The sequence below is a fragment of the Leptonychotes weddellii genome, chromosome 1 (genome assembly GCF_054177405.1).
Source record: "Leptonychotes weddellii isolate Sample4059 chromosome 1, ASM5417740v2, whole genome shotgun sequence".
In the NCBI taxonomy this organism is placed as follows: domain Eukaryota; kingdom Metazoa; phylum Chordata; class Mammalia; order Carnivora; family Phocidae; genus Leptonychotes; species Leptonychotes weddellii.
This window is the reverse complement of record NC_138369.1, coordinates 8,051,696-8,079,116: the sequence shown is the minus strand read 5'-3', so window position 1 is coordinate 8,079,116 and position 27,421 is coordinate 8,051,696. Positions and strand designations below refer to the sequence as shown.

Here is a 27,421-nt window from a genome sequence, read left to right as displayed (position 1 = left end):
AAGAAATACCACATGCTGGGTGCCTGAGTGGCTCAGTTGGTTAAGCGTCTGGCTCTTGGTTTCGGCTCAGGTCGTGATCCCAGGGTCCTGGGATCAAGCCCTACACTGGGCTCTGCACTCAGCGCAAAGTCTGCTTAAAGATTCTCTCTCTCTCCCTCTGCCCCTTCCCCACACATGTGCTCGCTCACTCTCTCAGATAAATACATCTTAAAAAAAAAAAAAGAAATACCATGTGCATAGAAGTATAACAGAAAAGAACAATATAAAGCAAACAAACAACACATTTATGTTGAGAAATGAAATCCTAACTAGTACCCTACAGGCCACCCAAACAACCCATTCTGAATAAAAATTTTCAAATAGGGGCACCTGGGTAGCTCAGTCGTTAAGCATCTGCCTTCAGCTTGGGTCATGATCTCCTGGTGCTGGGACTAAGCCCCTCATCAGGCTCTCAGCTCAGCAGGGGGGTCTGCTTCTCCCTCTCCCACTGTCTCTCTCCCTCTGCCTCTCCCCCTGCTTGTGCTCACGCTCTCTCTCTCTCAGATGAATAAATAAAAAATCTTAAAAAATTTTTCTGACAGACTCTTGCTATCAGTATCTAGATTTATTCTATCTCCATCAGCTCCCCAATACAATTTAAACCTATTACTGTGGGGGAAAAAAAAAACCCTATTACTGTATCTTCATGCTTTTTCCTGTTCCCCTTCTAAAGTTGAAGTCTTAGTTTTAATTCCAGGTTTTGATCTGTTTTCTTAATATACACATCCACATTTATTTAGATAAAACCATAAGTCTCACATGCTTTTTAAAAAGACCTAATTTTTTTAGAGCAGTTTTAGGTTTACAATAATTTTTTTAAGATTTTATTTATTTATTTGAGAGAGAGAGAGACCGCGTGAATTGAGCAAGCAAGCACGAACAGGGGGAAGGGCAGAGGGAGAGGGAAAAGCAGACTCCCCACTGAGCAGGGAGCACAATGCGGGCCTTGATCTCAGGACCCCAGGATCATGACCTGAGCCAAAGGCAGACAGTTAACAGACTAAGCTACCCAGGCCTGGCTTACGATAATATTGGAGAGAAAGTATGGAGATTTCTCATAGCCACCGCCCCCCTGCACACACACCCCCATCACCATCCCACCAGAGCGGTACATTTGTTACCAAGGGTGAACTTGCACTGACATATGATAATCACCCACAATCCACAATTTACTTCAGAGTTCACTCTGTGTTGTATGTTCGGTGGGTTTGGGCAAATGCAGAATGACATGTATCCACCATTATAATCTCATACAGAGTACTTTTGATGCCTCAAATCCTGTGTTCCATCTGTTCATCCCTCCCCTCCCCAACCCTGGCACCACTGATCTTTTTATTATCTTCATAGGTTTGCCTTTTCCAGAATGGCAAAGAGTGGCAATCATACAGTACCTACTTAGCCTTTTCAGACTGGCTTCTTTCACTTACGAATAGGCATTTAAGTTTCCTCTCAGTCTTCTCATGGCTTGATAGCTCATTTCTTTTAGCGCTGAATAATACTCCATTGTCTGGATGCACACAGTTTATCCATTTACCCACTGAAGGCTGCCTCAGTTGCTTTTGCATTTTGGCAATTATGAATACACCTTTTTTAGACACTTTTTTGTTTTTTTTAATCTACAGCTTCATTTCTCTAGAATTTACAGAGTTGGGGGTTGGAGTGTCATTCCAAATGAGAATTCCTAAGTTCTTATCTTAGGAGCCAATTCCTGGGATTATAAGAGTAAACTGCTGCCAGATCAGGCAGCTTGGATTCTAGATGTGGGCCTCTGCACCCTTCTTGGCAGCCAAGTGTCACCCTAGGTGCTGCTCCCCTTTTCCATCCCACCCTCTCTAAGCAGGTGCTTCAGGGCCTCCCTTACAGGAGACTGAGCACACTTTGCCTTTGGATTCATCTATTTGCCTCACCACACACACTGACAGCATCCTAGGACTTCAGAACCTCCTCTGTTTTGTCTTTCTCCACCCAGCTCCCATGATGAGGAACCAGGAGATCCCTCCAGGCTCCTCGGGCAACCAGAAGAGGAGCCAGTTCCTGCTCTTCTTTCCCAGGTGAGCCTGTTTTAGGGCCTCATGGATAACCAATGACACTGCTTCCCTGAAGCTGGAGTTCTTGTCTCCATTCCTCACCAGCAGGCTGACAGGCTGGTAAGACTGCGCTGGGGACGGAGGGCAAGGGCTGCATTTGAGGCTGCAAGAAAGGAACTGGTTTAGCGTTTGTTTTCTGAAACCTCATTCCTCCCCTTATCTTTATGGCTGTTTTGTTCTTGTATCTGGTTTACAGAACTCAGCCAGGAGGTTTGTCCCCCAGTTTGCAAAACCCAGGAAGACAGTGACAAGACAAGCAGAGCTGCGGGAAGAGGACCTTGGGGGTGGAGCCCCTAAAATCAGTCAGGTGAGCCCAGTAGACACAGCTTCTTCTTGGCCCAGCCTTGGCAGCTGAGTTCAACCTTGGTTTTCTTTGACACTGGCTAGACCTGTACTTGTCTGCATGCGCCTTTTCCGTACACCATGCTACAGATGTCTGTGGAGTGCGTGCCAGGCCCGTGCGAGGCGCTAAGGACAGCTGTGCCTGCAGCAAAGCGGTCAAGGCCACGGCCCTCTTCCCCAGGTTGCATGAGAATAGTAAAAACGCAGAAAGACAGCCCATATTCTATCCCTGAACCGCTTTACTTCTTGGAAGCTTTTGTGTGGCTTGGGGCGGGTGGGGGAATGGGTCTTATAATATACTCTCTCATCCTTTCCATTCTGAGCCCCGGGGGTGATGATGTCTCTGGCAACAGAGGCCCCTACAAAAGTGAGGGGTGGGCATTTCCGGCAGCCGTGTTTGTAATCATCCCAAACTGCGAACACCCCAGATATCCTTCAGTGGGTGAATGGCTGAACACACCATGGAACACAACCAAGCAATAAAAGAGAGACAAACTAGTGAAACACGCAACAATCTGGATGGACTTCCAGGGTATTATGTGGAGTGGGAAAAGCCAGTCCCAAAAGGTGATACACTGTAGAGTTCCATTTGCATGACGTTATTGAAATGAGAAAATTACAGAGATGGTGGGTAGGTTAGTGGTTGCAGGGTGTTGGAGCAGGGTGGGCAGGGTGTTGGAGCAGGGTGGGAGGGAGGCGAGTGTGGCTACACATGGCAGCACAAGGGATCCCATGTTGGAGATTTTCCATATCTTGTCTGTGTGGTGGATGCACAGCCTCCACCACGAGGGGACTGTATAGAACTTCATACACACACGCAAACAAGTATAGGTCAAGCCGGAAAGTCAAATAAGGTCGGTGGACTTTATCAATGTCGGTATCTGGGTTGTGATATTGTGCTCGAGTTATGCAAGATGTTACCATTGGGGGAGACTGGGTAAAGGGCATGAGGAGTCTTTCCCCATCATTTCTCATAACTGGATATAAATCTACAGTGATCTCACAAAAAGTTTAATTTAAAAACAAGGGGTCGGGGCGCCTGACCGGCTCAGTCGGTGGAGGATGTGACTCTTGATCTCAGGGTTGTGAGTTCATGCTCCATGTTGGGTGTAGAGCTTACTTAAAATTAACTAAGTAATAAGAGGGGTTTTAGCTTCACTGTTGACTGAAAATGTGTGGGAAACGCTATGTGTAACTCAGCAGCTGGTTGCCAATGGCTTCACTGAAGTCAGATTGACAGGCTCTGGCCTTCAGTGGTCTGATATTGGCAGTGCAGACCCTCCTAGGAAGGTTGGGCTTGATGGGTGTAGAGAGGTAACTGTGGCTGAGGTGTCTCCCTCAGCGCTGATCACTGTATGAAAGAAGCGCGGGAAGGGGGACAGTTGCTGTCTATAGAGTGCCCTTGGTTACAGACCTCAGTCCCTACCTATCAAATGTAATTATTTGCAGTCCAGTTTGAAGGGAGAGTTGATGGCATGGATGTGAGGGGAAGGGAGGTGATGGGTTGACTCCAGGGTTTGGGGCCTGAATAGCTTGAAGGATGGAGTTGCTGAAGTCGAGAAAGGGAGCCTCTGAGGGCACACTCAGGAGCTGGTGTTGGTCGTGTATCATTGGAGGTGACCAGGAGATACCAGGTGGAAGTGTCAGCTACCAGCATCCAGAGTTGGGGGAGATCCAGGGGCTGCAGTGTTTCTTTAGGTTTAGGCCTGAATGCCTGGATTGAGCTGCCATCCTCCTAAAGGACAGTTAGCTATCTATGTCCCAGCCAGAACCCTCCTTTCCCACCCTGCTCAGGTCATCTCTATCTCTGTTAGGGACAATTCAGTTCTCGCTCTTGCTCTTTTAGGTTTTTATCTTGAAATAATTATAGACTCCTAGAAAGTTGCAAAAACAGCACGGACCCAAGTGTCCCTCAATAGATGAATAGATAAACAAAACATTGCATATCCATACAATGAAATATTATTCAGCCTTAAAAAGCAAAGACATTCTTTTTTTTTTTTTAAGAATTTATTTATTTCGCAGAGAGACAGCGAGAGAGGGAACAGAAGCAGGGGGTGTGGGAGAGGGAGAAGCAGGCTTCCCGCTTAACAGGGAGCCCTATTCAGGGCTCGATCCCAGGACCCTGGGATCATGACCTGAAACAAAGGCAGACATTTAACAACTGGGCCACCCAGGCACCCTAAAAGCAAAGACATTCTGACACCTGCTACAACATAAATGAGCCTGGAGGACATTATGCTCAGTGAAGTAAGCTAGCCACCAAAGAACAAATACTATAGGATTCCACTTATAGGAGGTCCCTAGAGGAGTCAAATCTGTAGAGGCAGGGGCTTCTGGGTGGCTCAGTCAGTTAAGCGTCCGACTCTTGATTTCAGCTCAGGTCATGATCTCAGGGTCATGGGATCGAGCCCCACATTGGGCTCCGTGCTGGAGCCTGCTTAAGATTCTCTCCCTCTGCTCCCCCACCCCCCATGGCACACGCACACACACATTCTCTCTCTCAAAAAAAAAAAAAAAAAGTTGTACAGGGAGAAGGTAGTTGGTAGATACCAGATGCTGGAAGAGAGGGATAAGGACAGAATTTCAGTTTGGGAAGATGAAAAGAGTTCTGGAGATGGATTGTGGTGATGTTTGCACAACAATGTAAACGTACTTTATGCCACTGAACTGTATGCTTCAAAATGGTTAAGATGCCGAGTTTTATGTAATGTGTATTTTACCACAAAAAACACTTCAGAGAGGTCCGTGTGTGCTCTCCTCCGGTTTCCTCCAGTGGTTACATGTTCTATAACTAGCATCCATTGCTAGCATCAGACAATTGACATGGGCAGAATCCACAGGCCCCCTTCATTTTTGTATCCTTGATCTGTCCAAGAGCCTCTGTGTGCCTGATGCTGGTGGAAAGGAGCTGATGGAAGGAGGGTTCCTGTGTTTCCAGTTCCCCCTCCAGCTCTGGCTGTAACTGTGCCCAGCACTGGTACTGAACCCTGTTTGGGTGCATCATGTGCAGCATCGGAGACTTTGTACGGGGGCAATTACAACTAGAAAAATCCTGGGGCACCTGAGTGGCTCAGTTGGTTAAGTGTTTGACTTTTGAGCTCAGGGTCATAAGTTTGAGCCCTACATTGGGGATGAGGCCTACTTAAAAAAATCTTTATTTTTTAAATTTTTTTAAAAGATTTTATTTATTCATTTGACAGAGCGAGACAGCAAGAGATGGAACACAAGCAGGGGGAGTGGGAGAGGGAGAAGCAGACTCCCCGCTAAGCAGGGAGCCCAATGTGGGGCTCGATCCCAGGACCCTGAGATCATGACCTGAGCCGAAGGCAGATGCTTAAAGACTGAGCCACCCAGGCACCCCCAAAAATCTTTAGAATGGTTGATTATTGAAGGCTCAAGGCTGAGTCTTTTTCTTTCCACAGGAAACACCACCAGAGCCCAGTGCCCAGCAGGCCAGAAGCCAGCTGTGGGAGGAGTCCCTAGGGCTTGCTCCCTGGGAGGCCAGGGAGCTGGGTGCCCAGACCCAGGTAGACAGCACCCACCCTGAGCACAGAGACCAAAACCCCATGACACCTGTGCCTGGCAATGGGAATCCTCAGCCCTCAGCCTCCATCGATGCCTCTCCAGAATGGGGGACAGTGCCCTTGGCCTCCGAGAGGGCCAGCCAGGACCACCTTTTGGAGCAAGGAGCCAAGACAACAGATGGTGAAAACAGGGAAGGGTGTTGGATTCTAGGCTATCATGGCCAGAAAGGGCTCCTGCTGAGCAGTGATGCTGAAGAGGAGTCAGACCAAGGAGCACTTCAGGAAACAGGTGCCAAAGGGGGAGCAGGGGCTGACCTGCCTGAGAGGCATCAGGAGGAAGGAGACGGCGTCCTAGGTCCCATCATTCAGGATCCAGAGCCCAGATCTGCAGCCCAGGGCCTCTCTGACCCCATGCAGATACCCAGCAAGACTGGCAGGGAAGCAGAACAGAGTTGTAGCAGCCCAAGACACTCCTCCCTTGAGACCATTGTCATCACAGATGTGAGCACAGACCCCACCGAGCCAGAACAGAGGGCTCCAGAGGTGGCCAGGCCAGATGAACAGGCCAGTACCAGAGCACCTACCTGTCCCAGGGGGAAGGCCCCTGATGGAGGCTGCAGTGGGAGCCTGCTCAGCTACGTACCTCTCGCTGGGGAGACAGGACATAGAGGGGAGGCAGGATGGGAAGACAAGCGCCCTAGCAACACCCCGGGGGGCCCTGCAGTCTCCTTGGCTCTGGATCACGGGGTAAGAGAGCCCACAATAGGTGCTGGAGATTCCAGTCTTCTAGCCTCGGAAATGGGCCCAGGTGTTGATCAGACAGAGGGGCTCGGAGGTGTGTGTGCACTGCCTTTGCTGTTGCAGCCCACACGTAAAAAAGCCACTGAGTTAGGTCGCCAGAACCCTGAACGAGACCTTGAGGGGTTCAGTCTGTCTCTTGGAGCCCTTGCTCCACCAGTGCACAGAGAAGCTGTGGGTGGCCCTTCCCAGGAGACCAGGGCCTGCCAGGACAGCATAGATGCCCCCACGGACCCCGCAGGCTGGTCTGAGCCCCCTCCTGGCTCTGCAGACCAGGCTGTGCTGGGGGAGTCCCCGGCCATGGAACCTGACTTCCTGCCAGCCAGCCAGATACGGGATGCCCTGGAAGCCCCTGACTTTGAAGCCTCACCTGCGCAGGTAAGAGCTTCCCCACGTTATGGCAGACCATCCCAGGATAGGTGTCAAGTGGTGTGAGCCTCTCCCAAGCCACCCGGTAGGGGGTGTGTGGAATTTGGGGTGCATGGCCATCTGTTTATATAGCACACGGGTGTAGAGGAATGAGTTGCAGCTTTGGTGGGTATGGAGTCAGTGATTTTCCAGAAAGGACAGACCTGCCTTTCTGTAAGGGGTCTGTCTGTGTGGGAGCTGAAGAGGCCCAGGCAGTGACACTCATGTATTCTGTCAGCCTAGGCAGAGTTGATGGAGGTCCTCCCTTCCTTGATTGGAGCCCCCAGTTCTACCCACCCTCTCCACACTTCAGGGCCTGGCTCTAGCTGCAGGTTTCTGAGGGATATAAAGAGGATGCCTGAGACCTTGAGGGGTCACTTTGAAAAAGCCAGCCACGTCAAAGCTGGGTTTGGGGGAGAGGACTTCAGTCCCCAACTGGAGAGCCTTTGCCCATCTTAAGGGTCATTTCAGGGTCCTCATACGATTTTTTTTTTTTTCAAACATAGACACAGAATTTTGCTTTCCTGCTGGAATTTGTAGGGACTTTGCTTTCTTCAGGGATCTGCCTGCCCAGCAGGCTGTGGGAGAGCTACCCAACATCACCTTCCCCAGCTGCCGAGCCTATGCAGGCCATTGGCATTCACCTGTCTGGGGGCAGGTGGCAGACTTGCTTTGGCCCCGCCCCCAGGGAAGCACCACATCCTTGACCACTGGCACGCCTGAGTCTGGGTTAAGTGTTTTGCAGTCACACTCTGAGAGGTAGATGGTTCTCTTTCCACATCCTGGGTGTGGTTAAGAGGCCGAAGGAGTTCAGGCACCTGCCCCAGGTGACACAGCTGGGAGGGAGACAGGCCAGGTCTGCTCCCAGGTTGGCCTGATTCCACACCTGTGCTTCAGATGCCCTGACCTGGAGCGCAGAGCCCAACTTGCTTCACAAACATCGGGCTCTGTTTCTTCGGCTGTCCTGTTGAGATCTTTAAAACATTAATTCAGTTACATGCTTATCAAGAGCCTGCTCTGCCAGGAATCAACAGATTGGGTGTGGTCCCTGCCCCTGTGAGGTTTGTGGTAGTACCGTTCCCACCTCTCTCCCAGAGTGAACATTTTGTACCCTATCATTTCAGCACTTAGAGAGTCTTTTCATACGACCCGGCCCTGAAACACAAGCATAGTGTTTCATCTGGTACCCAGCTGAGGAAAGCCAGCTGCTGCAGCCACAGAGGGGAATGTGGCTGAGTTGGGCAAATGTGGGTCTCCAAGGCGCCGCCTTCCCAAGGGAGGGCTGAGGGTCATTTCTGGCCCTTCACAGTGTTTACGTGCAAGGTGACTTCAGGCCCTCCCTGCCACATGTGGGCCCCCGGCTCCTGTGCCACCCATTTCTCGACCACCAGATGAGCAAGATGATGGAAAGTAAGTCACAGTACAGCCCAGTCCTAGAGCTTCAACACAAGCACCTGGGATAGGTAGGTGTGCAGGTGCTGGCACAGCTGAAATCTTGTAACTAGAGCCTCAGCCCATGAACGATATAAACCCCTCCCTTGGAAAGAAGAGGAGTCTGAGTTACTCCCAGTCTCTGCCTGTTGGGCCGTGGCTAAAGGAAGCAGTTGGGATATTTAGTGGCATCCAGCAGGCAAAGAAGCAAGCCCTTCCTGATGGGCTGCCAGTGACTTTGGGCTTTGAAAACAACAAAGAATCCGCAGTGCAGGGAACTGGCAGACAGCTGGGGTGGGCAGACCTGACAGGTCCTCCAGGGGCGGAGGCGCTGCCCTGACAAGGTTGCTGACGTCTGGACACATTTTGTTTTGATACTGGGCGTTCCCGAACATGTCAGGGCGACCTCGGCACAAGCAGGTTCGCACAGAAAGGTACCGGATGGAGCCTGGCAGGAAGACCTGGTGGACAGGGACACTTGGGAACAGAGTGCAGGTGGATGGAGAGTGGCAGCAGCGGCCTCCCACCAACAGGCCCCCCTCCCCCGCAGTGGGACAGCTTATGTGAGCACTGCTTCAGAGGAGGCAACTGGGGGCCTCACAGAGGTTACACAGAAGTGACAGACCAGTTTCAAACCCAGGTCCCCTCCCAGGAAAGCATGGTATTTTCTTCTTGTAGTAGCTCCCTTAGGACCTGACACTCGCCACAGGGCTGGTGGAGCCTCTGTACACTGCATAACGAGTGTCATTTAAAAGCTGATTCCAGGGCCTGGGTGGCTTAGTCAGTTAAGCATCTGCCCTTGGTCAGGTGGTCCTGGACGGAGCCCTGTGTTGGGCTCCGTACTCAGCGGGGAGTCTGCTTCTCCCTCTCCCTCTGCTGCTCCCCATGCCTGTGCTCTCTCTCAAATAAATATAAAAATAAGATTTTTATTTGAGAGAGAGAGAGAGCATGAGCAGGGTGGAAGGGCAGAGGGAGAGGGAGAAGCAGACTCCCTGCTGAGCAGGGAGCCTGATGCGGGGCTCGATCCCAGGATCCTGGGATGATGACCTGAGCCGAAGGCAGATGCTTAACTGACTGAGCCACCCAGGCGCCCCAGTAAATAAAATCTTTAAAAAAATAAAAGCTGATTACAAGTCCCTCTTGGGTCGTACAGTGATGGCTTCCAGCACATTCAGTACAAGGACTGCCCTTGTGTCAAACATTTACACAGCCCTGGTGGGAGCAGTGATTGGAATGTTAGGAGGGGGAATATTCCTCAGGGCCAAGAATGGCCCGGTGAGTTGGGTGAATTGTATTTTAAATCAGAGTCACTTACATGAAACAGTAGGCCAGATGCCTGGGAGGTACTGCGTTGTCCACAGCAGGCACTGCTGGCATTTGGGTCCAGATAGTTCTCTGGGGCGGGGCTGTCCTGTGCAATTTTGGGTGCTGAGCAGCACCCCTGGCCCCTACCCACTGGATGCCAGTAGCACTCCCCCCACCAAAGTGTGCTGACCAATGTGAAGTGCCTAGGGGTGATCATCCCCCAGTGAGAACCGTTGGGCTACAAGCAGTTCTTTGCATCTGTTCTTGGGATTCAGGGACAATTTGCAGGTGTAAGCTATAGCTCAAGCCCTTCATCCCATCCCCCGCCCGTCAGGGGAGAGGGGCCTGCTTTTGAAAGGACGTCTTTGGAACAGATCCCTTCTTACTCTAGGACTTTGGTCTCCTCAGAGAGGCCGTGGATTGGCCACTCTACCCCAGCCTCTTTGCCTCTTTTCAGAGGGACGTATGTCCCCTCCATGATTGAGCTTGACATTTTCCATGAACATTAAACCACCGTTGACATTTTTTTTTTAAAGATTTTATTTATTAATTTGACAGCGAGCGAGAGCAGGAACACAAGCAGGGGGAGCGGGAGAGGGACGAGCAGGCTTCCCACCGAGCAGGGAGCCCGATGTGGGGCTCGATCCCAGAACCCTGAGATCACGACCTGAGCCGAAGGCAGACGCTTAACTGACTGAGCCACCCAGGCGCCCTCACCGTTGACATTTAGAAACTTAAGCTTCTCTGGGTTATCTGGCTCTCTACCCTATCATAAATTTTTCCCTGACCATATATTTGTAAAATCTTTCCCTGACACAAAACAGGTGGCTTACCTGGCCAACCTCTTCCCCTCGACACCAGGTGCCCACCTCGCTCCACTCAGCATCACTGAGGGTCTTCTCTGTACCTTTCTAGATACTGCAGGACGAGCAGGAGACAGTGCCACGCCTCAGCTGTCAGGGACAGAGCCATCGGCCAACACAGATCAGCCTTTCAGAAAGCACAGACTCAGCAGGGGACACCAGGGTCAGGCCTCACATTGCCCTGTCTGCTCCTTCTGAATGGGGAGGGTGATTGCAGCCCGGGTTGGTGGCCCCCAGGTTTAGCTGTCAGGGCATCCTGTCTCTTCGCTGCACCACTTTTCTTCTGCGGGAGTCTCTACCTCTGTGTTCCTGACACAGCCCAGGAGAATTGAGAGGTGCCCTGCATGTCCTCTTCGTTCCCAGTGCAGGGCTTAGCCAGCGAGGCCATTCACAGGTGTGTTCTCTCTTCATAGTTGTTTCCTACGGGGACCAGGCTGGGCTCTTGTTGGCCCGGTACAAGCCCACATGCTGATGGAGGCCTTCTCATGGAGCTCCAGCTGAGGTAGGCAAGGGGGAGGCTAACCCAGGACTCTTGCCCTTGCAGCAGTCGTCCCTAAGTTCCTGCGAGGGGAGAGTGTCGCTGCTTTCCTGGCACTGGCACCCCCGTACTCTCCCTCACCTCAGCCCTGCCTCTCCCTCCATGGGTCTCAGGAAGGGAGCCGAGCCCCATCTTTCACACTGTGCGTGCCACTGCTCCCCGCAAGTGGAGAACTGGTGATCCTCGATCTACAGCTAAACCAGAGTCTCTCCCCAGGGCCCCTGGGATAGTAGCCCCCAGTTCCATAGGTTGTTTTAATGTACTAGATGTGTTTTTCTAGAGAGAGGATCTAGAGCTTACCCTGAATCTCTGGAGGGGAAGGGGACCCAGATGGGGATAAAAACCAGTGGCCTTGGGCCCGCCCCCACTCTGGCATCCAGAGGGCCCTCCAGAGGTCCTGACTTGTTCCTGACTCGCCCCATCTCCTCACTTGGCTCAGTGCCCTGAGGCAGGCTGCTTTCTCTCCCTCCTGCAGGCCATGGAGAGAGAGAGAGAGTGTGTGTGTGTATGTGTGTGTGTGTGTGGTATGGGGTGTGTGTGTGTGTGTGTGGTATGGGGGGTGTGTGTGTTGGGGGGTCCTCTCTCTCCACCCCAGAGCTTCTCGCGTCCATCACCTCCCTTTGTGTCCTTCCTCCCAGCCCTGCCAGCCGTTAGCGCTGGGTGACAGTCCTCTCCTGTTACCTTGTACTTGAACTGGTCTCTCTGCACAGGCTGCGGCTTATCGATTATTCATGGCCAAGTTTCTGTTTCTGTCTGGCAAGTGGTGTGGAGGAGGGGTGAGGGACACAGCCCTTGGCAGAGTGTATCTCCTTTCTCTTTCTCCTCCTCCTCTTCAGCGTAGAGGGTGGCCACGTTTCCATCTCCTGCTCATGCACACATTTGTACCACCTGTTGCCCCACACATGCGCGCACGCGCACACACATGTGGGGATCAGGGGCAGTTTATAGCTAGAGTGACCCTACTATTGTTTAAGCAAAGAGAAGGGAGATTCATGTCTGAATCTCCGGTGGCCTCTGATGTAACCCACATGGACATCTGGAAGCCCCCCAGGCAGGTCATGGGTCTGGTTCAGTGGCCTATGGCTGAGTGAGACATGCAGAGGCTAAGGCCAGGCCGGCCTGCCATCTCAGGGTGACTGAAGCGGGTGGAGTAGAACTGGAGTCCCTGTAGTGATAGCCCAGGAGACACTGCCACGCTGGGGTGGAGGAGGATTTAGGAACAGCTGTTGGCCTGAGTCCAGGAGGGCAGCCCTCTGCCCACATCCACAGGCCACATGCATTACGTACAGTGGGTGCTGTGGTGCATCTACCCCTTCCATAGATACTAAGGCCATCCAGTGCCAGCTTTTCCAGGAACTGCTCTGGGCACGGGGGAGACAGTGTGGGACAAAACACACAGCTTCCATCTGGTGGGGGTGGGAGGGTGAGAGACAAGCAAATTAGTCAGATGGTGGAGTGTTGAGAAAAAGACAGTGAGGAAGGGGTTAAAATTTTAACGTGGTGATCAGGGAAGCCTCCCTCCCCCCACCAGGAGGAGACTTCGGGGAAAGAACATTCCAGGGCCCTCAGAAGTGCTCAGGGAACAGCCAGGAATTCAATGTGGCTGGAGCAGGGGAGGAAGGGGAAGGGGGGGTGGGGGATAGGGGCCTGGAGGTGCTGGCAGATGGTGCAGGGGCTTCGGGGAGGGGTGCTGGGCTGGGTTTCTATTTTCACAGCCCACCCCACCCCAGTGCTGAATGGGGGACAGGCTGTAGGGGCCGGAACAGGGGGCCAGGGAGGCTGTGGCAACTGTCCAGACAAGGACCGAGGTGGTCGGGAGAAGAGGCTGGACTTTGGATGTGCTCTTGATGGTAGAGCCAGCTGGGTTGGCCATCAGCGCTCTGCCTCTGGTGGCTTCATATCTGGAAAAGGTATTAATATCTAGAGAAGACAGCTCCAGGCCCAGCAAAAGTCCCCAGAACGGAGTTTGGCAGAGCTGTCCAGTGAGGTCAGACCTCCTGTCTTCCCTCCTTTCCCGCCAGGACCTGTGTAGGGATCAAGGCCTGTGAAGCCGCCAGGATGGAGGATGCAACAGACACCGTGCACGGTCTTGTTGTTGAGCTCTCCAACCTGAAGTAAGCGCTGGGCTAGGATCCATGGATGAACGGGGCGGAAGGGGTGGCAGGGGGGATGGGGCCTTGGGGGATGGCAGGGAGGGCCCAGGGCCTGCATCTGCCTCTGTGTGGCCAAGACCCGTGAGTGTTCACGTGCGTGAGCTTATGTGGGAGTGTGAGCAGGCACTTGTGCCCGAATGGGAGGTGTAGTCCCCACTTGGGCGTCTGGTGGAGCACACACAGCTCCTGTTGCAACTTCCATGCAGCCGGCTGATCATGAGCGCCCACCGAGACCTGGAGGCCTTCAAGCGCATCAGCTACCGGAAGGCGAGGCTGGCAGGGAAAGCCCCGGCACCCTACACATCAAAGGGGGCTGGGAATCTCCCTCCAGGGCAGCAATCCTGGAGGGATTTGTAGATTACTTCCAGACCACCTCAGGAGCACCTTGTGTGCGTGCACGTGCACAAACTCACAGCGCCTGTGCGTGTTTGCTCTGCGCTGGCCCCCAGAGGTGCTGCCGCCAGACAGCTGGGAACATTCCCTTAGCAGACCCCGGAAAGCCTGCAGGGCCCTGTGTGCCCCCTGGCTTATCCTGTAAGATGCTCCAGCAGGTCCTAGTGGGCCCCAGAAGCCTCCCCTCAGATGACCCGGAAGTCAGCTTCCCATGGGAAACAAAAGAGGCCAGGCCCATATCAGCTGCCTCCCTTGGGAGTTGGTAAGGGATGGAACTTGCTCTCCCCCCCGCACCCCGGGTTACAGCAGAGGCCACAGGCAGTCAGCAGGAGGCTGGTTGTGCCCCCCACCCTCCGGAAGCCAGCTGCTTCTGAGCAGAGCCCAGAGCCACCCAGATGTTTATCTGGATTTGCAAATTTCGTTCTTGAGCTCAGGTTATGGGAGGTTCAGAATTTGTTTCTTTCCTGGTGGAGAAAAGGGCTCCCTTTGTTGGTGGTACCTTTGTTTTTCTCCGGATTTCCATTTTATTTCTTCTGGTTAGACCATTAATAAATGTTTCCCTAGTGTGGATCTGTGACCTGCTATTTGGGGTTTGAGGTATTTTCAGTTCCTTAATGTTCCGCCCACCAACCTCCCTAACCACCTCTTTCTCCTTTTATTTCTCATCCTCCCCGGGAGGGCAGGTTGGGCTACTGCAGGGCCCTGTGAATCAAGGGGTCCCCACAAGTTACTGAATGTGTCAGAGTCTCCAGGAACGGGTGGCTGTGTGTGTGCACGTGTGTGTACACATTCAAGCACAGACACCCCCATATCGTGGAGCAGCAAGCCCACTGAGACATCATAGCTGATCACCCAACTGGAGAGTTGGCAGGTTTGCTTTCGGTGCTCAGATGGCCTTACCCATCCTCCGAGGCACAAGCTGCTTCTAGGCCCCAGACTGGAAGGAGGCAGTCCTGGGGGATTGTTATTGATACAGACACAGCTAGTGCCAAGCCTTACACAACCCTGATGATGATGTCATAAGCAGGTGCTGCCGCCAAACCCATTTTATAGAACACCGTGCTTCTAAATTGGTGACCAAAAGGTTGACCAGACCCGAGACTTTATCAGTCCTTTGGCCTGTGACTCCCACACCCTGATTCCTACAGTCAAGGCAGGTCTCCCCTCCCACTGCCTTCTTAGACCCCGGGAAACCCCATGCTGGAGGGAAGTGGGGGGGGGTCAAGGTCCCCCACCACTTCTGGCTGGATGTGCAGCTCCTCCCTTGAACCTGCCAGGACATGTCCATTCTCCTGGTTCCGTGGGTCTCAAGCCCCAGCAGCTCTGGTCTATACAATCAGCACTTGCAAACAGCTGGGGGTAACTGGGATGTGGTGTCCCCTAACTCAATTTGAAACTCTTGGGGCTGCTAAGGAGCCCTCCTCTGTGTCTTCTTTCTCCTCCTCCCCTCCCCGCTCCAAGCCTGGGCAGCAGGCTGTCTTCAAGGGTTGTCTCCCATCCCCAGCTCACCCCAGCTCACCCCAGCCCTCCTCCTTCGGTGGCCTCACGTCCTTTGGAGTTCAAGTCCAAAGCCAAGGGCAGAGGGGACCTGCAAAGTCCAAATCCTGCTCCCACCCAACTCTGGGAGACAGTGTGGGCTATTAGGGATGGAGCCCGGGTTCCCAGGCCAGCCCTTGGCTTGGGGCAAGAATTTGAACGGACACTTGCCACCTGCTGCCCTCTGGAGGCCAGAGGAGCAGACTGGGAGTAGGGATTCCCACAAACACAGCCCTGGCACAGGAGAACTGGGTCACACTACCTGGGTGGTGATGGATCTCCATCCCTCTCCCATTTCTCCCCAGGCAGAGCCAGATCACCTCTGTGGTGCCTCCTGACCAAGGTCTTGGCTGGCCCACCCCCCCAGGACATATTCCCATTCTTTGCCTAGCCCTGCACCTGCGCCCCCAAGTCCTTCCCTTGTTCTGAGGAGTCTGGCGTGTGACTCCATGGCCCTGTTGCTGAGGCATCTGTGAGGACCTTAACATTACTGAGGGCCTCCTTGGTCAGGATGATTTGAAGGAGGAGGGAGGGCTTGGTCTAATTGTCTCTCAGTTCACCTCTCAGATCAGGCCCCCGCCTCCAATGTGGAGAATTCTACCCATTTGGCATGTCATTGTGTGAGGGATGGCTGGAAGGAAGTTTGAAAATTCCAAACATCATAGAAATGGCTTCATGGCGCTGACCTAGCAGCGAGTGCCGTGCTCAGAAGTGCTGGGGTGACCCCTCAAAACCCCACAGTCACCCTGTGGTGCCCACTTCCATTTCTCAGCATAAAGCAGCTCACCCAATGCTCCAGGATCAGCCAGAATCCAAGTAACAGGTGGGGACATGTCGGGGCTCATGGATGCAGTCAGGATAGAAAAGAGGTGCCCCAGCCCCTCTGGAGCTGTTCACGCTACCTCATCCCAAGACCTGGGCTATTACGCTGATCCATTCGTAAGCATTTATTGAGTGCTGACTGGGTGCCCAGTGCTGGGGAAGGAGGGCCAGGGTGTCTGAGGGCCACCTCCTTCCTCATGGGGGCTCTTTCAGCTGTGCTCTCAGGCCCTGCTCTCTTACCAGGCCTCCAGGCTGGGGCAAGGGCTGAGGGACAGGTCCCTGCAAGGTGGATCTTCCCGGAAAATACATCCTCCATTGAGCCTGGGTCCCCACACCCAGGGGAAGGCAGCATCTCCATCCTCCCTGCACCAGTCTCCTAGGCAGAAGTGGAGGGGCAGCAGGAAGAGGGTGAAGGTCCAGAAGACTTCCCAGCACCTTTGGAACCTGGATTTTAAAAGGAGAAAAACAATAATAGGGTATGATTCAATGCTCCCAAAGTACAGGTTCAAACTTCAGGGCTTTGGGGCTCTAGCACCACCTGGGGGCTGCTCCTAGGATAGCAGCCCTGTGACACTCCAGGCCTGGCCAGCCCAGGGTGGGACCCAGAGCTGGACACAAAGCACAGAAACTCTTAATTCTGGCTGGCTGTGCTGCCCCCTTGTGGCCGCAGGGCTCTGTTGTTACACCCAGAACATTACAGGAGGCTGGCCTTTCTACCAGTCTGGTGGTAAGGGGGGCTCCACCCCACCCTCCATGCCTGGGGAAGGGAACTTTCCTGTTCCCTCCAACTTAAGAGAAAAAAGAAGGTTCTGAGACCATCATCTCTATGTCCCCTCAGCTCCCCCCACCTCCCAGGTGGATCTCATTGAATCTCTTGGGGGAATAGTATCTACTCAGTTCTTCGATCAAATGTTCCCTGCACAGCTGCCGGGGGTGAGGGTGGGGTCGTCCCGCCCAGTCACCTCCCTCAAGGAGCTCACACTCTGATGGGGAGGCTGTACCCACACAGGGCACCCAAAAGGGCAGCAGTATGGCCCAGTCAGGCCCACCTCCCTGTTGGCTGACTTCTGCAAAGACAAAGTTGCTAAAACAATTTCTGCTTTAAAACCCCACAGGAGCTGAGGCCTTTCACGTCTATAATAACAACCACTGCCACGTATGCTCAAGCTACCCAAAGCCTGCAGCCTCCCTGCTCCCTGGCCTTCCCACACGGCTGGGAGCTAGTTAGAAATGCAGGTCCTGGGGCCCCACCCAGACTTGCAGAAGACCTGCAGAATTGGAATCCACATTTGATGAGACAGGGTGACCCCACATGGTGGGCCAAGCAGTGTGGGGAGAGCCAGACCTCAGGGAGGCTTCAGCTAAAGATTTCATAAGCTTTCACCCCAGCTGCCCTCCTGAGCTGATCCACACACAGCAAACTCCCGATGTTCCTCTCCAAACATACATTTCCCTGGGTGCCAGGCCCCTCTCCCTCCTTGCTGCCATGGACACCTCTGCCTGGAGGACTAGTGTCCTCATGATCCAACCAGTCAGCTGAGGTCTAACACACTCAAACATGCAGACCTGGTCTTGCCCCTTCCGTGGTTCCCTAGTACCCAAGCCCAAGACCTATAGGCTCTTCTGCTGGCCCCCAAATCTCTGACACCTCCCTCTCTACCAGACATGCACCCATTTTGTTCCAGATACACTGAACTTACTAAGTTCCTGAACGAGCCCCAGTGCCTGGGCTACACTTCTAGCATCCATCAAACCAAATTAGACTTCCAGAAGTCACTTCCTCCAGGAAGCCCTCCTGGACCCCTTCATCTGGATCAGGTGCTTCCTCTAGACTCCTCCATTCAGCACTCAGCACACTGTTTTAAATGCTGTTCTCCCTTCTACCTTTTTCCACTGCTGGTACAGCCCAGCACTTAGCACAAAAGGCACACAAGCTATTTGGCAAATGAGTGAACAAAGGAGGAGCATGAGGAAGCTGGGGTTCAGAGAGGCTGAGAACTTCTCTCAGGCTGCACAGCTCCTAAGTGCCAAACAGGATTTGGAGCCCCTGCTACACCTAACTGCAGATCCTGACACAAGTCCCCATAGCCTCCCTGACAGAGCACCCCATGCCTGGAAAAGGAGAGCAACTTCCCCGTGGGCCCAGAGAGGTCCCCTGCGCAAGGCCACAGATTAATCCCAGCCCCAGCTTATTCACACTGGGCAACACTTCTAGAATATTGTTCTAAGTTTTCTACACTGATTATTTCCCCCCAACCCTCTAAAGTGGGCACTGGGGTTAATCCTACTTCACAGAGGCCCCGAGGGCTTAGCCACAAGCCCAGGGTCGGCCCCCTCCACACCGGGTCCCCCCAGCCACCTGCACAGGCTGCTCCTGCTCGGCGATGCCCTGAGTCCTGCGTCCTTGCCTTGTCAGGCCGGGACACCTTCTTGCCAGCTGAGTTGCGGGTGGTGTAGCTGTAGACAGAGGTGTAGCCCTGGCCCGTGAGCGGGCAGAAACGGCGTGTGTGGGCACGGTCGCGCGTGGCACCGCACTGGGGGCACACGTAGTCACGCAGGATGGGACACAGCACTCGGCCCGCCTCATCCTTGAGCACGTGGGACTGGTAGATGGCCCGGGACTCGCCGTTGTGTTTGCAGAAAGAGCACAGGCGTTCAGGAGCTGGTGATTCCGGGCTGGGCCTCTGACCCCCTGGTCCTGGAGCTGGCTGTGGCTGGGGGTCCAGCCTGGTTTCGGGCTCCTCTTCCCCGCGCAGAGCCCCCACCAGGCGTGCCAAACCCAGGTAATCTGTCCATAGGTCGAAGGTTCCCATAGCTGGGCAATGTGTGCCAGGCAGAGAGGCAGAGAGAGAATAAACCCTGCGTGCCCAAAGCTCGTCTTTCTACCCCTTCCTCTCTGCCCCTCCCTTCCCCTCTCTGGAGCCTAGGAGTCTGGGCTGTCAGTTCCCTCCTTATACCTCCAAGGGGGTGTGAAGGGGGAGGAGCAGGCTGTGGGAGGTTCCTTACTGTCACAGGGGGTCTTGCTCATGCTCCCCCATAAATGCACCTGCCAGGGGATGCATGGTCTCTGGGTGGGCGGGGGGCAATGGGGGGTGACAGGACACAGGCTGCAGGGGGCCCCCACCACAATTGGGAGACACCCCCCCAGAGGGCACTGGGAGGGCTACCCCTGCCTACCCCTCCTTGGAGGAGGCCTGTGAGGCCTGCCACTCCTGCCCCACAGGGTGATGGAGGGGGTGTGTGGAAGCCCCACCCCAAAGACAGGCATTGATGTAGTCAGTAACTTAGTAACTTCTGTCTTCCTTCCCTTGGGCTGGGGGGGAGGAGCCAGGTGCCCCTGGGCTCTTTGCGGAAGGGGGGAGCTACTGATGCTCCAGTTATCTCTGGAAGGGGGATGGTGCCTGGCTCATGGGAGGGGGAGGGACAAGGATTAAGGCCCCTAGCTCAGGTCTCCCTCAGGGAACTTTCACACCCATTATCTCAGTGGAACCCCCATTTAATGGATGAACTCACGGAGGTATAAGGCCACCTGCCCATACTTACTCACAAACACAAACACAAAAGCCTGCCTCCCCCATCCAGTTACTGTAGTCCCCAAGGTTAGGTGCTGGCCCTAGGGTGGACAGGAGGTGAGACAAAACATTATGGAGGGGAGCAGAGACACAGGTGGGCTAATGGGGGGACCCCCAGCACTCGCCAGTGCCTCAATCCTCACCCCCTCAAATAAGACCTCCAGGAGTTACCAGGTGGGGCAGAGACTGGCAGATGGAAGGATCAGCGGGCACCAGGGTGCTAAGTGGGTGGGCAGTCGAGGGTAGAGCAGGGGTCTGTGGGTGCTGGGCAAGGAGAGGGAGAAAGCTGGGCCCCGGAGTTGGACATGGAGAAGAGGGGTTATGCTGCCTGCCCGCCCCATTCATTCATTCGTTCATTCACTCATTCAAGAAATCTTTACTGAACCCTCTGGGAACGGGGCTTACCAACCCCTCAGACAGATTTTCCAGGTGCCCAGCCCTGAGCTTGTGATCTGCCCCCCAAACTCCCCCCCCCACACACCCCCAAGGATTTAGTCCCCAAGTCAGGCCTGATACCAGGATCCCAGATGCCAGCTCTCTCCAAGGGGTGAGAGGCTGAGGTCAGGGCATTGTATGAGTGGGTCTTGTCCCCTAGCCCATTCCCCTCAGGCTGTGTCCGGCCCAGCCACAGTGACATTCATCCCTCGGTGGGTCTGGCCTCCGTCCTCACAACCCACCGACAACAATGAATGTTGATTGTGACCTTCGCTGTGGCCTAAAGGAGAGGTGCTCAGATTGGCTCTAAGAGCTACCCTGGCCCCCCCAGATCTGGAAGGTAGGGTCATGATAGGTGGATGGCAGTTCCAGGCCTCGGGGTCCACTCAACGGTCGATGGTTTGCCTGAGCTGCCCAAACTCACCGACAGGTTGAATGTTCCCCCAAACCCTTGGCAACTTCTCCAGGGGGCCAAGACTGGAGGAGCGGAGGACAGAAAACCCCAATAAGGTGGGTAAGGAGAGAGGAGGGAGGGAGGGACTTATTGACTCAGTAAGTCAGCAAGCAGGACCTGTCTGCTCCAGGACCTGGAAAAAGCACAAGATAAATATAAATAATAATAACTGTAGATATTTATGTAGCCTTTGCTACACAGGCATAGCAGTACTGGGCGCTGGGCTTGCTTCTTGACGCATTTACTCAAATCACCTTCAAAACGTCCCTAGAAGGTGCAGATTACTCCTATTTGTCAGTTTGGGAGTCTGAGGCCAAAGGGCACCGCTAGTGAGAGGCAAAGGAGGGATTCCTAGTGGCCCCAAGACGTCTGGCTGCCTGGCGCTTGTTGCCCCCGGGACATGGATGCAACAAAGAGATAAACAAGTCATTTTAATACAATGTAATACCTTCTGTGAGTCTCCGGCGTTCTGGCACTATTGTTTATGAATCACAACAACCCCGGGGGGTTGTTCCCCTTTGCAAATGCGGGGCCAGCAGTGGGGCCACTGCCAGGCACCCCCCCCGGGGGTCCACCTGCCCACAGGACCGGTGAGAAGCCAGAGGACTAGAAGGGACACCCACTGGCCGCCTGGAGGGTCTCGACATTGAATTCAGGTCCTTTTGAGGTTAGTGCCCATGCACGCAGCGACGCAGGGGCTGCGTCTTGATGTGGGGGTACAGGGTCGCTCACCCTCGGTCTTCAAAATAGACGTCGGTCAAATCCCTGCTCGAACTCCGACTACGCCAAGATGCTGCCCCTCCCTATTCCCTCATCTGTAAAACGGGGTCCGCAGTCTTTCCCTCCAGGGACCCGCAGATTTGGGCGCCCGTCCCCCGGGGTCCCCCCGCACGCAGTCTCAGGAAAGGCCGCCCCCACCTGGGTCTGGGGACCCCCGGGGGTTGCCTGAGGAGAGGCCTTCAAATTTCCAGTCCCTTCTCACTTCCCTGGGGAATACTGAGCCCTAAAGCACCCCCCCTGGAGTAACCCTAAGGTGGATCAGGGATCCCAAGTGTGCTGAGCTTAAGTGAACCCCAAAACGCCCCCTGGCGGAGGCAGACTGAGCCTGCACAACTCTCCAAGCCTGGTGCGCGAGATCCCCACCCAGAGCCTGACCCGAGACCCGCCCCTCGGAAGCCACCGACCCAGGCCCCTCCCTGAAACCTGCCCCTGGACGCCCACCCACCGGTGGCCGGTTCTGAGGACCCGTCCCCTAAAGCTCGCCCGTATAGATCCCCATGGAGCCCGCCCCCAAACTCACCCTTCACAAAACCGCCCTCTAAGCCCATCTTCAAAAAGCCCAGTTCTCCTAAGGCCTGCCCCCAGACCCCCCCCCCTCAGAACCCACTCCCTTCTCCGCACCCTGCTGGCCTTAGGAGCGCCGGCCGCCCCAAGCCCCGCCCCTCAGGACCCGCCTCTAAAGCCGGCCTGCCTAGACCCCTGCAGACCGCGTCCCTACGGAGTCCTCAGGGCCACTCCCTTGAAGCCCAACCCCCATAAGGTCTGCCGCGACAGGACCTGTCCCCAAATCGGAACCCCGTGGAGCCAGAACCCCGAAACACTCGCCCCCCGTGAAATTCCCTTACCTCATGAAGCCCCTTTCCCAGAGGCCACCCTCTTGCCCCTGGGCAGGGGTCCAGTCACGTTCCCACACCTGTCTGGAGTTCAGGGTAGGGAGTGCTCCCCCACCATCCATCAACCCAGCCAACAGGGCCCCATTCAGGCGATGGGGTGAGGGCTCCCCTTTGCCAGGCTCAGGATATCTAGGTCCTTCCAAGGGAGCCTGTGGGGTCTCCTGCCTTGGAGATCAAAGTCCTAAAGAGCAGAATGCCTAGAACTCTTGGGAACAAGGGTGGTTTGGGAGGGCAGGGTTATAATAATAACGCTTTACATACATCACCCTATTATTAGGATACCCATTTTATCGATGAGGATAGTGAGGCTCTGAGAGTTTGGAACAGAACTCACCCAGGTTCCTCAAAAGCTGTGTTTGTGATAACTATGGAGCTAGAATGTGGGGTCATCAGGCACGAGGTTCTGGCCACACTGGTGCGAGACTCCTCAAGACACCCTTTTCCTTCTGTACCTCCTCTCTGGTTTGCTTCCTTGAGGGCTCTGACCTTGACCTACCAAGGAGAGAAGTCCCTAGAAGGGTTGACCTCAAGACAAGGGAAGGACCATCAGAGGGCGCCTGGTCTGGAGGTTCAAGGCTGGGATAAGAAGGCGAGGTTTCCAGCTAAAGGAAGCGGTGGGAGGAAACCCACAGCCCCTACCTGTCCTATGGGGGGGAGGTTGCCTGGGGCCTATCCTGGGTCTGACTGTCTGCTTTTGTCTGCAGTGGTCCGTGCAGGCTTCTGCCCTTGCCCTTGGTGTCTGTCTGGGTCTGACTGGCCCTCATGGGCCAGTATTTGTCTGGGTCTCCTGCTCTGTGTGTGTTCCTGTCTCTGGCTGTCTGGGTCTGCCTGTGTGTGTCTGCCTCTTAACACCTGACCTGTGTCTGTCAGCCTGTCCCCTCCATGTCTGGGGCTGGGCCCTTGGTGGGGGGTGGCCTCTTGCTCTGTCTGCATCTCACTGTCTGGACTTGGGGCCCTTGGGAAGGTAGGAGAGGGCAGGCTGACTGTTCTTCCCGTCAAGCATCCTACCAGACTTCTGGAGGGCCAACTGGGTTTCCAGCTGACTTTGAAGCCCAGCATAATGGAGGTAGGGAGTTGTCTCCTCTTACCCCCAACCCCAGACCCTGGTGCAAGGGAGGAGCACTCTTCAGGGCCTTTTAGCCCTATTCTGCCTCTTGCTGGTCCTTAATCCTTGGCACCGCCACCCCCCCACACACACATACCAGCTGGGAGGATTTGTTTAGGCAGAGGGTTGGGAGTCAGGGGGTGAGGGGAGCCATCCAGAAGCCACACTGACCTGCCCCCAACCCCACCCTGAGCTGTAGGAAGGCAAGGCAGCTGGCGTGGGTCTGGGGGTCAGAGTTGCAGGTGAGAGGTCCCAGTGGAGCCAGATGGGAAGACGATGGATGGAGGCAGCTCTGCTGTCAAGTTGAACAGGGAGCAGGGGCATGAGGTCAGAGACACAGAGCTTCCAGAGGGTGTCTGGCAGCCTGTGTGTCCCTGAATGTATGTCCATGCATGTGTTCCTGCTTGCATGCCCCTGTATGTATGTCCCAGTGTGCACCTGTCCCTGTGTGTGTGGATAGACATGCAGGAGGAGCTGGTGAGGGCCTGGCAGACAAGGAGCCCATGATGGAGTGTGTAACAAAAGTACACTTGGGGGTCCCCAAGTGGGGTCCCATTGATGGCCCAGGCTGTGTAGGGAAGGGGGCTCCTCATTTCCCTGCTACCTCCATGGCCTCTCAGTTTCCCACCTGCCCTCCCCATGCTATCTTCCTGGCTTCCTCTGCAGCTGCCTGGCCTTTCAGGTGGGGTCCTCAGCCAAGGGGTTCATCTGTCCCACCAAGACCTGGGGGCACCCAGTGGGCTGGGAGCCTGAGCTTCTGTCCCAAGGCTACCAGATAAGAGGCTAGGGTGGGGGAGGCAAGAAGGCTCCGGCTTCTCCAGGGCTAGGTTTGGGGCTTGTGGAGGGGCCTCGGGCAGGTTGATGGGAAATTCAGACACTTCTGCTGAGGTTCATGGTGCAGGGTGACCCTGGGTCTGGGTCAGGGTGGACTCCATCTTCCAAAACGCAGGCAGCAGTTACCGATGGACCCGTTACGGGGGCGGGGGGGGCACTGCAGTGGGCTTGGGTTCCAAGCTACTCTGGTGGGCTATTCTGGGGGGTTCTGTGGGTGTCTGTATATCTAGGTGGGTGTGCTATAGTGGGTTCCTGTCTCTACGCCAGGGTGTCTTTGTGTTGGCCCAAGTGTCAGCACTCCCGTGGGCTTGTTTGTGTGTGGATGTCAGTGTGACTGTGGGTGTGTGTCAGGCTAATTGTGGGGAATTGCAGGTCGATGTGTGAGCCAGGGTGTGTGGGTGTCTGGCGTCTGTCAGTGTCACTCCGGGTGATTGTAGTCTGTGCTTTATCTGATTATGGTGCCCCCTTCCCTCTCACTAAAATGTCAGCTCCAGGAGGGCAGGGATTTAGATCTCTTGCATCCCCAGTGCTAGAACAGGGCCCGGTACCTAACAGATGCTCAATAAACAAGTGTGGGATTTGTGGCCATCCAGGTGACTGTGGATTTCTGCCTGTCCCTGTGTCATTTTCCTGTGGGTCTGTGTGCCATTGTGCGGGTGTTATTCTGTGTGTTGGTATTAAGTTAGGTGTCCAGGGGTATAATCAAGTGTTAGGGTAAGTGATTATAGGTCTAGGTACTGTTGGAGTGTTCATATCTGTGTGTGGGTGACAGTGTCATAATGGGTGTCTAGGAAGTCAGTTTTACCATGGGCTACCATGTGTCCGCAAGTGCAGCTGTGTTATTGGGGGTCTGTATGTGTGTGTGTCATGATTATGATGACCTGACGTCAGTGTCTGTTCAGGCCTTGTACCATCAATGTGTCAGTTGCCTGGGGGACTGTGGTGACAGTAGGTCCTTGCTTGGGCAGGCACATGCCAGTCTTGTGGATAATGGTATCTATCTACACCTGTGTCTGGGCATTTAATATATTTGCAGCAGTCACGGTGACTCTGGGTGACAGCCCTCGGGTGCCCGTGTAACAATGAGTATTCTGCGCGTGCAGTAGAGAACTATGTGTGTGTCAGTGTCATATGCAAAGCTGTGTCTACACCGTGGCCACCGTCGGTGGTGGCTGCATTTTCAATGTAGCAGTGTTTTCCAGCTGTCAGCCCTGGATGTCCTCGTCATTGTGGGTGATGCGTGTGCCCACGTGGCAGTATTATTGTGAGTGACTGTGTGTGTGAGTGTGTGTATAAGCATTCCTGCAGGTGATGTAATAATGGGGATGATGTCCGTCCACGTATAAAGTGTGGATTGGGAGACTTTGTCAGGGATTTGGGAGTATCTAACCGTGGCTCTGTAAATCTATCTGTGAGTAGTCCAGGGCAGCAGGGAATGGATGGGAAAGAGATGGAGGGGAACTGAAGTGCACTGGGGTGCGAGGGGGGGCACCTTCTCAGCTCCTATCAGCCAATGAGAGATCTTCATCCCCCCACCCTCAGCATGCCCTCCAGGGCGAAGTCCCTATGAAAGGGTCCTGTCGCTTTAAAAGGGCTCCCCCAGCAGTGGGATTCTGGACCATTTTTCCCTTCTATGGCCAGTTTTGGAGGGCGTGTTCCTGTTAGCAAACCTTGGCCCCAGTAAATACCCTGCAGCCGCCGCCGGTAATGACAGGCCGGCGGGGAGCCCGCGGAGGGCGCCGGGGCTCCTGCAGGCATCGTGGCTGCAGCCCCTGGGCCACGGCCACAGCCAGGCCCTGGCCAGGCCCCCGCCGAGATCGATCTCCGCAGGGCCCGCGCAGGCCCGCACGCCCGTGAACTTGGCCGGAGGCGCCTTTCCGAACGCGCGCGCCGGGCCGGAGCCTCTCCCAGCCCTGGATATCCAAGGCCCCCACCCGCTCTGCGCCCCCAAGAACAAAGCTCGCCGCCGCCCGGCCCCGCGGCCTCCCCGTGGTCAGGTGTCGGGCGGCCGGTGCTCCGCGGCCCCCAAGCCCCCCATCCTGCCTCCCCGCCCCGCGGGGGCATCTCGGCCCGCCCTCCCCCCACCCCCCGGCGGCCCAGGCCTGGGGACTTGAGAGCCTGTCCTCTCTGGGGGGTCTGGCCTTCCTGGCTCCCCTTCTCGGGGAAGGCGAGACGCAGAGATGCCGCCGGGCCCTCCCCGCCCCCCTTCTCCAGCCTCCGCAACAATGGAGGGCCGGGCCGCAGAGGCCGGGGCGCCGGCCCCCGGGCCGCGAGCAGGTGCGCGAGGGGGCCGCAGCCGGGTCCCGCCGCCGCCCCGCCCCGCCGCGCCCCCTCCCCGCGGGCGGCACCCCCGCCCGCCCGGCGCCCGCGCTCACCTCGTTTTGGGCCGCCGCCGCGTTGCCCCTCTGCCTTCCAAACCAGCCCGGAAAGGCCCCCTGAGTCGAGGCGCCTGCACGGGAAATTGCATTTCGGCGGCTTCGGTGCTGGGCGGGGGGTGTGGGGGGGCGCCCAGGCCGCGGGCCGGGGGAGGGGGCCGCGGGGCTCCGGCGCCGGCTCGAACCCGCGGCCGCCGCCTCCCGCCCGCCCGCCTGTCTGTCTCGGTGACGTGCCCGCGCTCCCCGCCGCCGCCGCCCCCTCCCTCCTCCCCGTGCCGTGCCGGGCGGTGGGTCCGGCGGCGGCCGCGTGTGTCCCGAGGCCTCCCGCCGGGCGCACCGGGACACACGCGGGGATGCCCACGGGGCGTCAGGACGCAGCTCCCGGGGCCCGCGCGGGGGACACGGGGGCGCGAACGGGCACACGCAGGGACCCAGACGCACGCAGACCTCAAAGGCGCACGGGGAGCACACGCGCACAAGGCACGCGGACCACAAACACAGGGAAGGTGTGCAAGAGGTTTCCAGACATACCCACGGGAGGAGATGTCGGGACATGTAGGGACACCGGGGTGCCGGCCACACGAGGATGTCCATAGAACTGAGCTACACACATAGACCCGGGGAGCACGTAGACACATGAAAACAAAGTCACATCACTTCCACAGGACTGGAGGATTGTCCTCAGAGCTGAAATACGCCTGGAGAGGAGCCGGGGGGGGGGGGGGGGGGGG

The 27,421-nt window shown here is 55.5% G+C and overlaps 2 protein-coding genes across 9 annotated transcripts in view; one reads left to right on the top strand and one right to left on the bottom strand.

Moving 5' to 3' along the window:
• The window catches only part of LOC115939981 (break repair meiotic recombinase recruitment factor 1), a 20,670-nt gene extending 6,218 nt beyond the window's left edge, over positions 1-14,452 (top strand). For 4 of the 8 annotated variants that reach the window (XM_081813792.1, XM_081813812.1, XM_081813819.1 and 1 more), the window contains exons 5-11: positions 2,009-2,090; positions 2,323-2,433; positions 5,894-7,171; positions 10,853-10,963; positions 11,214-11,302; positions 13,360-13,452; positions 13,698-14,452. In XM_081813792.1, the coding sequence (XP_081669918.1) occupies positions 2,009-2,090; positions 2,323-2,433; positions 5,894-7,171; positions 10,853-10,963; positions 11,214-11,302; positions 13,360-13,452; positions 13,698-13,848 (1,915 nt within the window). In that variant the 3' untranslated portion in view covers positions 13,849-14,452. Of the gene's footprint in view, positions 1-2,008; positions 2,091-2,322; positions 2,434-5,893; positions 7,172-10,852; positions 10,964-11,213; positions 11,303-13,359 lie in introns of all 8 variants that reach the window. The other 4 variants (XM_081813803.1, XR_014143418.1, XM_081813849.1 and 1 more) reach the window with 4 other exon arrangements.
• A 1,504-nt stretch (positions 14,453-15,956) lies between these two features.
• NANOS3 (nanos C2HC-type zinc finger 3) lies at positions 15,957-21,683 on the bottom strand. Its single transcript, XM_006750483.3, has 2 exons — positions 18,602-21,683; positions 15,957-16,686 (listed from the first exon to the last, which is right to left on the bottom strand). Exons 1-2 carry the CDS (start codon positions 19,053-19,055, stop codon positions 16,619-16,621), a joined length of 522 nt encoding a protein of 173 aa, XP_006750546.1. The 5' UTR covers positions 19,056-21,683; the 3' UTR covers positions 15,957-16,618.
• Between the last annotated feature and the right edge of the window lie 5,738 nt (positions 21,684-27,421).